The sequence below is a fragment of the Alosa sapidissima genome, chromosome 9 (genome assembly GCF_018492685.1).
Source record: "Alosa sapidissima isolate fAloSap1 chromosome 9, fAloSap1.pri, whole genome shotgun sequence".
NCBI lineage: Eukaryota > Metazoa > Chordata > Actinopteri > Clupeiformes > Clupeidae > Alosa > Alosa sapidissima.
This window is the reverse complement of record NC_055965.1, coordinates 13,119,170-13,134,169: the sequence shown is the minus strand read 5'-3', so window position 1 is coordinate 13,134,169 and position 15,000 is coordinate 13,119,170. Positions and strand designations below refer to the sequence as shown.

The 15,000-nt window shown below is 44.6% G+C and overlaps 1 protein-coding gene across 3 annotated transcripts in view; it reads right to left on the bottom strand.

Annotated features, from left to right (window-relative positions):
• sorcs3 (sortilin related VPS10 domain containing receptor 3) overlaps positions 1–15,000 on the bottom strand; it is a 211,801-nt gene that overhangs the window by 7,782 nt on the left and 189,019 nt on the right. For all 3 annotated transcript variants that reach the window (XM_042105498.1, XM_042105500.1, XM_042105497.1), the window contains exons 19-23: positions 11,494–11,680; positions 8,614–8,747; positions 6,122–6,245; positions 5,341–5,453; positions 52–183 (exon numbers count right to left, since the gene is read on the bottom strand). In XM_042105498.1, coding sequence (XP_041961432.1) covers positions 52–183; positions 5,341–5,453; positions 6,122–6,245; positions 8,614–8,747; positions 11,494–11,680 — 690 coding nt within the window. The remainder of the gene's footprint in view (positions 1–51; positions 184–5,340; positions 5,454–6,121; positions 6,246–8,613; positions 8,748–11,493; positions 11,681–15,000) is intronic.

Sequence of the window (15,000 nt, the reverse complement as noted above, 5' to 3'; positions counted from 1 at the left end):
ACAATGGACATTCAAACAAAAATGGATCTGGCCGATCTTGTGACCTCTGACCTGCTCTAGCTCTTCCTCGTTCTCTTTCCGGCCCTTGGACTGGTTCTTGCTGGGCAGGAGGAACAGCTCGGCAGCAGTTGGAATTCCAGGAAACACTGCGACCAGGAGCTGTTTTTCCGGAACATCAGCAATCTGTAAAAGCAACAACGGCTCTACATCAGGCAATTTGATGTGGGGCACGCCTAGATTTACTGCTATTATGCGGACAACTCAGAGAAACGTGTTTTGCATTTCCAATGGGTAGTTATAGCGAGCCGACACATTTGCAGATATGTTAGGATCCACTCAGGCAGCTTAATTGGTACTTGAACATGACACTGAGGCATGACATGAATTTATTTGACAGCAGCAGGATGTATAGGTTGGATGGACAAGAGAGAGAGAGAGAGCAAAAGAGTGAGTGTGAGAAAGAGAGAGAGAGAGAGAGAGAGAGAGAGATAGAGAGAGAGAGAGCTAGAAAGAAACACTGCTTAAATACCCTGGGATAGATTCAGATCCATTAGAGCTTGACATAGTGTCAGATGTTGGTTCAAACACTGTCTAACGTCAGCTCCTATGTGTAGCCCTGTCGAGTGAGGCGCCGTGAACACTCTACCTGCCCCGGCACCTTTAAAAAACATCATGTAATGGGCGCTCGGGCAACAGGCAATGAAAAGAGGAGGAAAACCCTATTAGACCAAAACCTCACAGGCTTCATCCAGTTCTTCAACTCAGCGCACACACACAACAACATACCTGGGGGCAAGTAATGGACGTCCTCTAACAGCTGAACGTGTGGGGGAAAAAAAAAAAAATGAAATGATATTTTCCCTTTCCTTCTCCCTTTGAAACTACTTTTGAAAGGTTATTTCCTTCCCCCCTCCCGTTAATGGGAAAATTAAACCAACCGGAGAGAAAACACTGTGGCCTAGATATGGTGTACTAATGGCTTTTTGGGGTCCACTTGACTAAGACTTTTTCAAAATGGCGTTCAGTCTTTGGTCTGGTGGTGGAAGCAGTTGCGATCGGCTCCTTTCATGAACGTGCCACAGAGTAACATCGATTCTGGCTGAAATGAGTGCTTGAGTAGCAAAGTGGGGAATAAATAGAGAGAATAAGAGGCCTGGATATAAGAGTCAGAGAGAGAAATAGAGAGATGAATGGAGAAAGAAGAGAGAGATGGAGAGAGAGAGAGAGAGAGAGAGAGAATAAAAGACCTGGATATAAGAGTCAGAAAGAAAGAGAGAGCGAGAGAGAGAGAGAGAGAGAGAGAGAGAGAGAGAGAGAGATGGAGAGAGAGAGATAGAATAAAAGACCTGGATATAAGAGCCAGAAAGAAAGAGAGAGCGAGAGAGAGAGAGCGAGAGAGAGAGAGAGAGAGAGAGAGAGATGGAGAGAGGATGCAGTGGGCCTTGCGGAAATCAATACACTTAGATGGTCCATGTTTGTCCTCAGCGCAGTAAAGACCAAATAGCCTACTGCCTGAATGCTTCGCGGGCATCGTCCATTTATTCCCCCTTTTTCCCTTCACCCTCCTTCTCCCTCATTCAGGCTTCATGTACAAGCCCAGCTGAGGCCAGCCAGCCCCGCTGTGATCACATTTGCAGCACGACGTTAGCATCCATTTTAGACGACGGTCATCTTTATTTCTTTATTCATACAGCCTTTAACGTGACCTCTGCTCTTTCTGTGATTGCCTCTGGACAAACACCATTTCATCCAGACTTCTTGTTGATGTTGTTGTTGTTGTTGGTATATTCTTGTTTTGCGCAGGTTCCAAGGGAATTCGAGTCTATCACTCACTGAATGCCTGGGAGAAAAGGCTCGCTCCAGAAAGAAAGAAAGGACTCGTGCTGGAGCTGTTAAGATGCTATTTCACAATGGCTGGGCTTCCCATACTTTTTATTACACCTTGAAGTGACCAGGGCCTAAAAAAAAAAACCCACACAAAACAACATCCCTAAGTGACCTGAAAGGATGCCTCTACTTTCATTAAAAAAAAAAACAGAAAAAAAAAGAAAAAGCAGTGACGTTCCCCCTCCGGCTTTAGCATGGAGATGGAGGACAGCTCAAGAGTGGGGCCACCAGAGAAATCATTGGGCGAGTGATATGACGTTACCCTGGAGGAGGAAATTCAGTGAGAATCCTCCTGTGAGAGCTTCCCGAGCTCCTGAGCATTGGGAACAGAGGAGTTAGCTTTGAAGCTAACCCCACTATTAGGAGGAGCTTTTCCCCCCGACGGCATGCCTCACCCCACACTGTCCGCGTGGGCAACTATCAAAGGAGCATGGTGGCGTGAAAGAGTGAGTGAGAGACAGACAGAGAAGGGGAGGGAGGGAGAGACAGACAGAGAAGGGGAGAGGGAGAGAGAGAGAGAGATAGAGGTGGATATACACACACTGCTTTGAGAATAAGGCGGATGTGTTTGAAGTATTAATATCTAGATTACTGTTTTTATTTTTTATGTTCAATAGTTACTAGTTTAATAGTTATTACTCTGTTGTTCCTAACTGTCATACCACTCTGTAACTATCACTTTGTTAGATTACTCTGTTATATCACTCTGTTATTCTGTCATGAGCTCTCTCTCTGCCTGGTAACACACGCTGATTGAAGTCTGATGACCTCCACCTGTTCCTGCTCTGCTCTGCCTCACCCTCGTTACCTACCAGCTGCACTGCATTCACCACTCATCATGCCCTGTATATAAAGCCTTGCTTTTCAGTCCACACTTGTCAGATCGTCTGCAACCAGCACCAGTTACCTGCCTGTTTTGGAAAACGCCTCTGACTCTTTTCCTGTGATCCCGGACCCGCTCGACTACTTCTGTGTTCTCCAGCCCCGGTAATCTTGACCTGCCTTCCGTCCCTCTTCTACGAATACCGCCTAGTCCTTGACTGTACTGCTGCTTCGTTTCAATTGCTGTTGTGTGGGTGTTTCCCCCAGGACTTCCCGGATCATCCAGCTCCTGCCATCGCTGTTCGGCTACTGGGGGAACACACACACGCAGACTCTTGGAACTCCTGTACCCCCCCCGGAACCCCTGAAACCCCCTTAACCCCCAACCCTTAAATAAACTTTTGAACGTGACGCTTTTGTGGTCCTCGTCCTGTTTGGTGTCTGACATATTCCTAACTATTCCTAACTATCTATCACTCTGTTATGTCACTATGTTGTTCATAACTATTCTGTTATATCACTCTGTAATTCCTAACTATCACTCTATTAGATTACTCTGTTATATCACTCTTGCTATCCCTAACTATTACTCTACATCACTCTTATATATCCAAACTAGCTTTGGTACTGTATCCGAAACAGTGATGCTGAGATTTTGTCTGTACTTTCTCAGACAGAGCTCAACCTGTATTGGATTGTATTTATTTATTTATTTAGTATCTATCTATTTCTTGCGATGAGGACTTGAGAAGAAAGGAGAGATTGGGAGGGTGTGGCGGGTGGAAAGCACAGTGATTGCTGACAAAGCCATCTTCCTCTTGAGATGTGAGAGCTGAAGCAAGGCTCTGACTCTGGTATTTAAAGCCAGTGCAATTTGCTGAAAGAAAGAAAGGCTTTTCAGGCTGTTGCAACAGCTCACTGTCACCTAGATCATACACATGAAGAGAGAGAGAGAGATAGTCTGTGTGTGTGTGTGGGCAGGGGTGGATTGTGGTGTGTGTGAGGGTCATCTTTTCAGCACTGTAAGTAATTAACTCCTTGAGAAGGACCTGTAGGAGACAGCCTTCACATTCTCCACTCCTTGGTAAGGGCCATTCAATTTAACTGTGTGTGTGTGTGTGTGTGTGTGTGTGTGTCTGTCTATACTATCTATGGCAGAAAGCCTTGACCTGAGCTCTGACAAGCATCGGACCAGCCCGGCCATTAAATCTGAGGTGTAGACGACAAGTTACGTGTTCCTATAGGGGACATGCAGTATCAGACTGGAGGAGTGAATCAAAATAGACCGATAGAAAGAAAGAAAGAAAGAAAAACAGAAAGGGCCCTATCTTCCTATCTTGGCAATCAGAAACGGATGGTGTGAGAAGTAAAGTTTATAGACATGGCATAAAGGCATGGCCAGTCCATATTCACTAATTTAATGATATGATTTTGTTGAATCAAACGTCGGGCACTTGGCGCAAAAAGGCGATTCTTATGTAATCAGTCAAAGGTGTGCTTTTGAACATCCTTTAAACCAATGAGAATGACCTTCCCTTTAACAGCAAGCAGCGCTACTTCAAACAGCCCATCAGTATTTTGATAGTCAGTGGCGCATTTGAAGGAATCTGCTTGTACGCGAGATTTCACCTATTATTTGAGCTCATAGGCAAAGTGAAACTAACTTCACTGTGGTCAATGACAAAACAGTTGTAAACAGTTTTGTCATTGACAAATTACTTTCACTATTGACTGAAGGGGTTACCATCGAAAACATAGCCTGAAAAAATAAACACTTACCCCAATAATGTTCAAATGACTGACTAAAAATCCAGAGGAGTTGCTGCTTACTTGTGACAGTGCGTCTTCAGCTTTTTATGCGCCTTTCGCTATAGACCAGGTTTTTCTTGGTCAGTGGTGTAATGATTTTAACAGGGTGTAAGATAGTGATTTTGGATCATGCGCTGGACCACACCTTATGTTGCTAATTGCCACACCCCTGGGCGTAAGGTTTAATAAATGTGGAGCGCATGGCGAAAAAAAATCACTCACTTTACTGAGTGTAAGATAAGAATCAGCCTTGTGTCATGCTTTGCCCCACCTTGTGTCGGGTGCACGATAGGGCCCAAAAGAAAGAAAGGAAGGCAGAAAATGGAGAGAAAGAATGAAAGAGAAAAAAGTACAAAAATAAAATAGAATGCTATGCATGCCGTGGTCTCAAAATAACCCATTAGTAATCACTGTCCTGTCGTGGTGGAGACAAGAACACTCCACCTATGATAATGAATCACCAGGCAACCAATCCCCACCTTCCCCTGGCTTTGAAATCCAAAAATAGAGAGATAGAAATGACAGAGAGAGAGAGAGGGGGAGAGAGAGAGAGAGAGAAGAATAAAAAGGGTGCAGATGAGAGGGTGGTGGAAATGAGAGAAAGTGGAATGTGGAAGGCAGCAGGGAGACATTTGCAGACGGAAAGAGGGAGAGAGAGAGCGAGCGAGCAAGAGAGAGAGAGCGGAAGACAACTCGGAAAAAGAGAGAGAGAGAGAGAGAGAGCGAGCGAGCAAGAGAGAGAGAGAGCGGAAGACAACTCGGAAAAAGAGAGAGAGAGAGAGAGAGAGAGAGATGAACGGGGGAGGAGAAATCCACACTCACTTGCAGTAGAGCCTTCTTAATTACCCTGCCAACGTCCTGTCTCCACTCCGGGATGTCAGGGTTGACCTCGTCCAGATTAGGGGAGAAAGATAAAAGTAACGATTTGAAGAATTCTGTAAAAAAAGAGAGCAGGATATGAAGGCGAGAGAGAGTTAAAGAGAGTGCAAGAGAAGAGGAGGAGAGAGAGAGAGAGAGAGAGAGAGAAAGAACAGGAATGTGAACAAGCTTTTAATATGCCTTGTTGTATAAGAGGCATATACTGCACCATCCTCCCTCCGCTACTCATTTCTTCTATCTGAGCCCGGGCTGTGCTACCGCTGTGCTGCTGGAGATACAGTATCATTACAGGGCCCGAGCAGACAGGGTTATCAGATATCGCAAACGGCACAACCCGCAGACTTATTAGCTAAACGTTCCGCGGCCCGCTAACACATTGGCGCTTCCTACTGTGGCTGGAGCTGTAAAATTATTGCGACGGGAAACCGGGCCTTCTGCCGATGCTATCCACACCCCCCCCCCCCCCCCCAACACACACACACACCCTTCACCCCCCTCCACTCCCCCAAAATCATTTCATTTCCCTCAGCGGGGAGGAACAAACAGAAACCATGGAGGCGAAGCTATAAGGTGAAAAATAAATGTTATCGCAGAGCCGAGACATTAATTAACGCCGGGCCGACGCCACTGGGCCGCGTGCGTGACAAAAACAAAACGTGAAAAAACAAAACAAAAACAAACAAACAAACGACGGAAAATGGAGTTCTCTGCCGCAGCTGCTCACCTTGCACGGCGATGGTCTTGGTGTCCTGCAGGATGGAGTTGGCCGAGGACACCTGCACGGTGACCGTGTGCATGCCCTCGCTGGTGAAGGTGTGGGAGATGCTGCCATCCAGCGTCACAATGGGCTGCCATGCGGAGGAACGCAAAACAATCATATAAATATGAAAAGGAAAACAAACCTTTGAAAGTTGCAATTGGAATGGCACCCTAATGAGAGCCCTTTTATCTACCTGCTTTTATTTGTTTAACAAACAGTTTTACTCAAAGGGTAAAAACAGAGCAGAGACAAAATACACATTTGCTTCAGTCTGACTGGTGCCTGGGTGTCACACTCATTACCGACTGTACTGTCAGCATCTCGCTCTGCCAGTTGAGCTACAATCTCATATGTGCATAAGTCAGTGTGCTTTGGTAGGTTTTATTGTTGTGGTGGTGGGCCACGGAAAGAGTAACTGAAACAAACAACAAAAAAGATGGCGGCATTAAAGCCCGCTTGTTTGGATCATAGATATTAGAAAGCTAGATACCGCATTGTCTGTCGAGTTCCATTAGGTGGCATCTAGTGCTGGGCGGTATGACCAAAAATGTACATCACGGTATTTTTCAAAATTCTTACGGTTTCACGGTATATGACGGTATTTTTTTTCCATGCATAATCAGATGTTCACAGCATTTTCTACAGGTTGAGAGAGAAATTGCTGCAGTACATTGACTAAGAATGGTCCATTTTACTGTCATGATGTAGATTAACTCCACACTAGTGGTAATGCAGTTTTGCATGGCCCCAGAAAATGATGCTGTTTACAAAGAGCCACTCATGATTCTAATGAAGAATCTAATCAGAATGCAAAGACAATTGCTGTCAAAATACAGATTTTTTACTGTGCAAATTTCACAAACATCTTGTATAAAATCAATACAAAAAGTAGTGCAACTTGCAATAATTATACTTTTTTGAAAATTATACAATTTAAAATAAAACCTCTCTGCTAATATGCTTACTTTGTCAAATAGGCCTATCAGAAACATGCCTTATTGTTATTGTGTGGTTTACATTGGTCGGCTAATGTGAACTTGATGTGGATGTCTTGTTAGCCTGCCATGAGCTTCGGTTCGTTTCGCTAGGCAAAACATTAACAAAAAAGTTTGTTTTGGTGCACTGATGAGTCAGGATCATTTCTAACTAGCCAGCTAGTATTGGTCAGTGCATGTCTATAACACATGCTTTACTTGCTACCTGGATAATTTCAGCGAATATTCTTAAGGTGAGATTAATGATAAGAACATTAAACTTCACTGTGTTCAGTGGGTTGCTAACTAACGACATCACCTACTAGCCAGCTAGTTACCGCTGTTGAACAATCTCAATAGAATTTTCGTGACGGTAAATCCCTTTCAATGCAGTATCCCTTAACGTTTTTCCTTAACTAAAGAAACAATTTAAGGTATTCTGTGCAACACCCTTAAATAAACCCCTTACCTAAGGAGAAATTAAGCCTTAAGGGTCATACTTCAGGGGAAAAACTTATGGTGTTTTGTGTTTACCCTCACTATGCCTCGCAGTGGCACCATGTGCCCGTGTGAAAAAAGTCCCATCTGAAACACTGTCACGCGGCGCAGCGTTCCAAACGTTGTGTAATCAAATACACCGGTATGGCGGTATATTAAAAATTCATATCATAACGAAAATATACACCGGTATACGGTGTGAACGGGTATACCGCCCAGCACTAGTGGCATCGTAAACGCGGCCGCCATATTGCTGTGTGCAGCACCTTTACTGTCTATGGGCAACACTTGCAGGCAATCACAGACACCTGTCTGATTTCCAGTCAGAGTCACATGCTCCTCCATTGGCCTCCAGTGACTGTTGCCCCCACCAATATGGCGTCGATATTTACGTACGTTCTGGAGCCCAATGCGTTATCTAGCTTTCTAATATCTATGGGTAGGCTATTTCAAACTGTGGAAAAAGGTAACGATAAAGCACATGGATTTGTTTACAAGCTTGCGAAACGGTTAGCATAAGTTCAGCAGAATAATGTGGATGTTACAAGGTAAGAAACACGATTTAAAACAAGTTTCTTGTTTCTCACTTCTCTTACTAGGACGGTAGTCCCAATGTAGCAAGGTTGGTTTTCCGTCTGGGGACGCTAGGGGGAGCGGGGGGAGTCACCATTTTCACCGGACCAGGTCATTTAACCATCCAAATGATTTCTAAACAGGTTTATTAAGTTGAAATAGTTGCCAAGTTTCCCTTTAAAGGAGAAATCCGACGAGTTTTTACATAGCCAGGCAGCAACAGCGCTACACTCTAGAGTGTAGCGCTGTAGCTGCCTGGCTCTGTTACCTGCTGGCTGAAGCAACTCGAGCTAGGTTGAACCCGATTGTTTTAGAGTTTTTTCGTATCGACAATACTCGGTGACCTCGAGAAACGGAGATCTATGTGAAAACTCGTCAGATTTCTCCTATGAGGTGCTTCTCCTTGCTCACCTCGGAGCTATTACCGAGCCACCAGAAGTAGGTGAGTGTCCGGGATTGGCTGGGCCCAACGACGGCGGTCAGGTTCACCTCCTTGTTCCGGATGACCACGAACGGAGCCAGCAGCTGGACATGCTCCACAGCACCTGCAGATAGGAGAACGAGGCAAAATGGCTTTGTCCGGACTGCTTTGGGAGAACAATGGTGAATGGCACCGGCTCACTATCCTGCTGCACACACAAAGGTAACTAGGCAACTGATTTAACAGACACTTTTTTTTTTATCCAAAGCAAAACAGACGAGAAACCCCAGTGGTTTGGGAATCAAACGTCGGCCAATAATGTGTCACGCAGCAACACAAATCCCTTTCGAATCTCTCTTGAGTCTTGAGGTATGCCACTGATGAGCACAGCCAGGCATAGAGATCAGGGAGGGAAAACTGATGGGGGGACTAGCGTTTCATATGTGGTGTATGGTTGTCTGTATGTGGTGTGTGTGTGTGTGTGTGTGTGTGTGTGTGCGTTTGTGTGTGCGCGCTAGTGCATAAGACAGGGAAAAAATCACATAATCTATGGGAGAGGGCTGTACTGTGTGTGTGCTATGCAGAAGGCCTCTCTGCCGGGAGCTGGGTTGCCAGACGGGTGAGGAGAGAGTTTGAGTGCGGAGCAGACGAGGGCCCGTTGATGCTCATCCACTTTAGCTAGAACTAATCCCCAGTTCAGCTCACAGATATTGAGGGGAGGGCGTTTTGTGGAGTGTGTGTGTGTGTGTGTGTGTGTGTTCTCTGTGTGTGCATCATGTGTACAGGTATGTATCTGAATGTGTGAGTGAGTGAATGTGAGTAATTGAGTATGTACAAAATTAGTGTTTGGTGTGTGTGTGTGTGTGTGTGTGTGTGTCTCCCTCTTGTGTGAGTGCCTAAAATGTTTTTTTCTTGGCAAGGGTACTCTTTATATTTGTGCCTGGCGGACCACTTAAATGAATCACCCGCACTCTGTTACTTAGCTCTCCGCTTTTCTCTGAGGGAAAAAAAAAAATCCTGCCAATCAAAAACTGCATTGATTGTGATTTTTTTTAGCACAGGGCAGCACAACAACTAAATTGGACAAAGTGCTTGGCTCTATCTACAGAGGAAGACACAATGAAGTTTCCTGACGCATGACTGAAACAAGTCGGCTTCTTTGTTGTTTCGTACAATTTTGTCAATCACACATTCACACCTCACATACCGAGTGAACATAAAAAGAGGGCAAACTGTGTTTGGTGGGAAACTAATGATTAAGGTTACTTCCTCGATTCTTAAACGGAGTGACTTAAACATTTCTGATGGAAAATTCCATTTGAACTGAAGTTGGAGGGAGACAGTGGGAAAGTTTTCAAGTGACCGGCAGTTTAAAGTCGACAAGCACAAGGGGAAGTAGAAGAAGAAGACATTTATTTCTCATTGCAAGGGGGCCTTGGTGCCTAAAGATCCTAAGCCAATTTGATGCAACTCATCTTGACAAGAAAAAAAAAAAGATTATACGAGTCTGAGAGAGATTTGTCTGACAGGGTAAATTAAGGATGTCCGGGTGTGTAAAAGTTTGAAAGTAGAATCTCATGTTTTGAAAAAAAAATCAGCTTAGAAAAAACTACGTCTGTGTACTTCTGAAGTCCACCTAGGATGTCTTTGGGTTATTTCTCCCTCCCATTTTGGCACTGGATTAATTTGTGTGACGGACATAGGCAATGACATCCCATCCACACAGAGCTTCCAGGAAAAAATCTATAAACAACAGATGGTTGGAATCATTCTGGTGTGGTTGCGCATCATTCTGCTTGCATGCCAAAAAAACACTAAAATTGACATTTTTGGCGAGAGACTGCATCCTCTTTATTATTTTTTATCCACCTGTAATCAATTTGGTGGGCGAAGTAAGAAGGGACGATCGAAAAAGAGACACATCTCTAGATGGAGGGACACAGTTTGAGACGAGAAATATATCTGTACTGTAGCTACATATACAGGAAAGGAATTGGAGACAGAAGAGAGAGAGGAGAGGGAGAGAGAAAGAGAGGGAGATAGTTAAAACATGAGAGGTGAAGACAGAGAGAAAGGAGAGAGAGAATGAGAGCCAACAAGATGGACATACGTAAAGTTAAAGAATGGAGAGACCTGGGGAAGACAGTGAGAAACGTGAAGATAGAGGAGAGGGTGATAGAGAGAGGTGGAGGATGAAAAGAGGGATGGAGGGGAAGAAAGAAACTGGAGAAATGTAGAAAAGAGGATGAAGAGACGAAAACAGCCCAAAGACTAAAACAGGATTACTGTGGAGGCAGAGCTGGAGAATCAGGATGACAAGTTGTCAACCGAGAATTTACACGGTCTATCTGGCATGTCCACAAAGGTAAAGGTTTTTTTGGGGTTTTTTTTGGACAAATTATTACAGAATCAAATAATTTAGTGAAGAATAATCATATTTCCAATCACTTGGACTGCACTTGGGCCTTGTTAAAGCAACACCAAAGAGTTTTTTGTACCTTAAAATAATGTTTCCAAAATTGTTTCAGTGGTTCATCAACTCGTAACAGGGTGAACGGCACTTCTGCATTCGCTTTGCGGCCCTCTATCGGCTATAACCGCACTATGTAAGTTTGCCAGATCGGGTAGCGGACCTGTAGTTCGATGGAATGCAAATTTGACTTGCATGATGTCGCAATACATCATACTTTCATAAAATCATGCAACATATTCTACCTTGTCTGTGGACATCGTTATTTGCAAAGCCGGAGCTGGATAAACAAATAGCGTGCGTGCGACAAAGGAAAAGTTCTTTGGTGTTGCTTTAAGTCCCAGCTGACGACATGGTAACTGGCTCCACGGTGGTGTTGTGCGTAGTGGTGGGTACATACACGTAACGTGCAGGTAGAGAGAGGTGCTATCGGCACCCATCTCGTTCTCCGCCAGCGCGGTGACGCGGAAGATTCCGGCACTGCGGTACATGTGCTTGATGCCCTCCTCAGCCCAGGTGAGGTTGGAGTAGGACACGGCCGTGCCGTCGCCGAAGTCCAGCTGGATGTGTGTCCGCATCGAGTCTCCCTGGCGACAAGAACACAGTGGGCCCTAATTTAAATGGTGGCCGAAATACAAAGTTAAAAGTATAATGGAAGCTAATTTAATAACGCAGCAAAATGTATTTGCTAATTTACCTTAAGTGTATGCACTTTGTTCATCGAGAGACTTTACTATTCTGGCATCTTGTAATTTAGAGCACAACATCTTTTTGTATGAATGACTTTGTAATTCTGATTAGATTATGAAACTTGAAGGCAAGAAGGTCATAATCAAAAAAACACAACACAAATCTCTAACACCCAAGATGATATCCGTTGTAGTAGCAATCAAGTATCTTGGATCACTGAAACATGCAGTTTACATCCAACAGTCCTGAATTCTGTTCAACAATGCCTCCCTACATTTAAAGAGCAGACCTCCTGGCTTTTATAGTCCACTACAGTGTCTGGTACATTTGCGCATGTATCCAGTACAGTCATTTCTTAATGCCTGCGCTCAGTGGGGTGCACCAGCAAGTTAAATGACCAAATATCATTAGGCAGATCGGAGAACATATCTGAAGCTGCAAAGTATGTCCAATTGTTTATCATTTTTATTCAAAAATGGAAATCATTGTAAGTTAATGCCTATTTGTAAGAAAAAGGAAAAAATGTGTTTTGCCTGTTGATTTCCAATGAGGCACTACTAGAAAATGCCATGAAATTACAATGGCAAAAATCTAATATCTGTAAAAGAAACACTTCTACCAACCTACCAATTCAAACAGTTTACCGTATATTTATCAGAAAGATGTATGAGGTCATGAAGCAGACATTGCATTTCTGCTTCCAAATATACAGTTTTTAAAAGAAACGTACTGCATATGGTCCTTATATCCGCACTGCTCAGACCAAGATTTGACTCCTCATTATTGCAAGCTGTACTCACAAGTAAGTTATCCACCCCATCACTTCTCAGTAATTCTGAATGCTAATTTGGCTTAGCGGACATCATTTACAGTGTGTTAACACTAGCTAAGCAAATCTGAGCTAACGCTAGCAGGGTTCCCTCTCAGCAGCAACCATTGAGCATTAGCTAATGCTAATAGAGCGACCAGCTGCTGCCACCGTTGCCTCAGATTCCCTTTCCCAGAAGCAGGCCTGATGTGCCGGATGTGTTGCATAATGTATGCAGTCGCTAGGGAGCGTCAACAAACAGAGTGGGATGCAGGTGTTGCAGAGTCCACGGGCCATTGAAGTTAGCATGCTCAAACACACACACACACACACACTGTCACAAGTGTTACAACTACTCACACAGAGGTACTTCCTGTGAGTGTCATGGATGCCCATGGATTCACACATGAACACACACACACACACACACACACACACACACACACACTAATTACCGTAAAAACATAGTTAAAACACACACACACACACCTCAGAGGGAGTTCACACGTGGTGCAGGGTTACGAACACACGACCCCCATTAATGTATGCATGGGCCCGTCCGTCCCCATCTCTGCCCGAGTCTCCTCCACACCTCCCCCACCCCCCTCCCCCTGCTCTCGCTAGGCACAGCTGCTGCTGTCAGGCCCGTGATGCCACTCCAGCTGCTTCCACCACCACCCTCCACCTCCACCTCCACCCACCGCAGCTCCAGAATCCAGGCTTATTCCCCGTGCTCTGGGGTCAGGCTTAATCCCGCTCTCCCCGTAGCAGAACACTCAGGGGGGGGGGGGGGGGGGGGGTCTGTCTGTGCCAGTGCATTAGCAGGGAAAGGGGCCGCAACGGGAATAATAACTGGGAAATATCGGTGTTTTATGTTTACCCACTACCACACACACACACACACAAACAAATAAATCCATATACACACACACACACACAAACAAATAAATCCATACACACACACACACACACACACACATTCATTCTTTTTCCCCATCCTCTTTACCTTAAACATTCACAAACATTGACACACACATACACACTCACACACATTCACAGACACAAACACCAAAACACAGAAATACATACATACTCAAACAGTCAAAGACACAGACACACACACACACACACACACACACACACAGTCTTTCATCCAGCAGCAAGCTGCTCGTGGGGCTTTGGTCCCGTCCCTGTGCGGCTCTGAGCAGCTGCTGTTTGCTGCTGCAGGTGGCTTCTGGGAGATTTCATGGCACTTTACCTGGAAAATTAGGACTCAAGCGACTCCACAACGACCAGACAGAGAAATCGTGTGTGTGTGTGTGTGTGTGTGTGTTTGTGTGTGTGTGTGTGAGAGAGAGAGAGAGAGAGAGAGAGAGAGAGAGTATGTGTGAGAGAGAGAATGAGAGTAAGAAAGACAAAGAGAGAGAAAGAGAAAAGAGAGGGAAAGAGAGAGAGGGAAAGCGTTTAGGTCGTTGTGCAAGTCTGTTCCTCTACCTAAGTGTGTAAGAGACGGTTTTCTTTAAGTGTGTAAGTGTGTAATATTATAAGGGTGTAAGTGTGTAACTGTGTAAGTGTGTAAGGGCCCTATTTCGCGATATAAAACGTATGGTCACTGGCAAATAGCTTATGGGTTTGTCCAGTCCACATTGGGAGTGGTTTTGTTATCAAATGTTATCAAACGTCGGACACCTGGCACTAAAAGGCAGTTCTTATGTTTCTTAATCAGTCAGGGGTGTGTTTTGGGTGTAACATCCTAAACCAATGAAAATGACATCTGTCATTGCCTTTAAAGGTTGTATCAGCGATAGCGGGGATACGTCACTTCTGTTTATGTTCAAACAAAACAGAGAGCTAGCTCGCTACTCCCTCCCCCTCTCTCCCGGGCAATTAAAACTCTCCTAAACATGCATCTCGTCGTTTGTTGGTTGAAAGACTTTATTTTGCCTTTGAGTGGTTGGCAACACTTGTTGGTAGCAATTGTTTTTGTGTACAGATCTCGGAGCCTAGGCTGCCTACAGAGACACGTTTTTTTGACGGCCTGGGGCAGGCAGCTAGCGGATCGTTAGGAAAGATTAGATGAATGTGATCATTTGTGTTTGGGCCTTTTTTGGGCCTGAAATCGCTGATACAACCTTTAACAGTAAGCAGCGCAACTTTAAACAGTGCATTTGTATTTTGATAGTCAGCGGTGCATTTGAAGGAATCTGCTTGTACGCGACACCATATGGAACATGTATTCCACTAAACCATGCTTTATTAAAACCTAGCATAGGTAGCCTACACACATCTGCACTCGTCTATTATTTGAACTCATTGGCAAAGTGAAACTAACTTCACCGTAAGGAATGTGTGTGTGACAGTGTATGGATCCGTTTATGCAGTGGAAGACTGCATGAAGCTATCACTGCA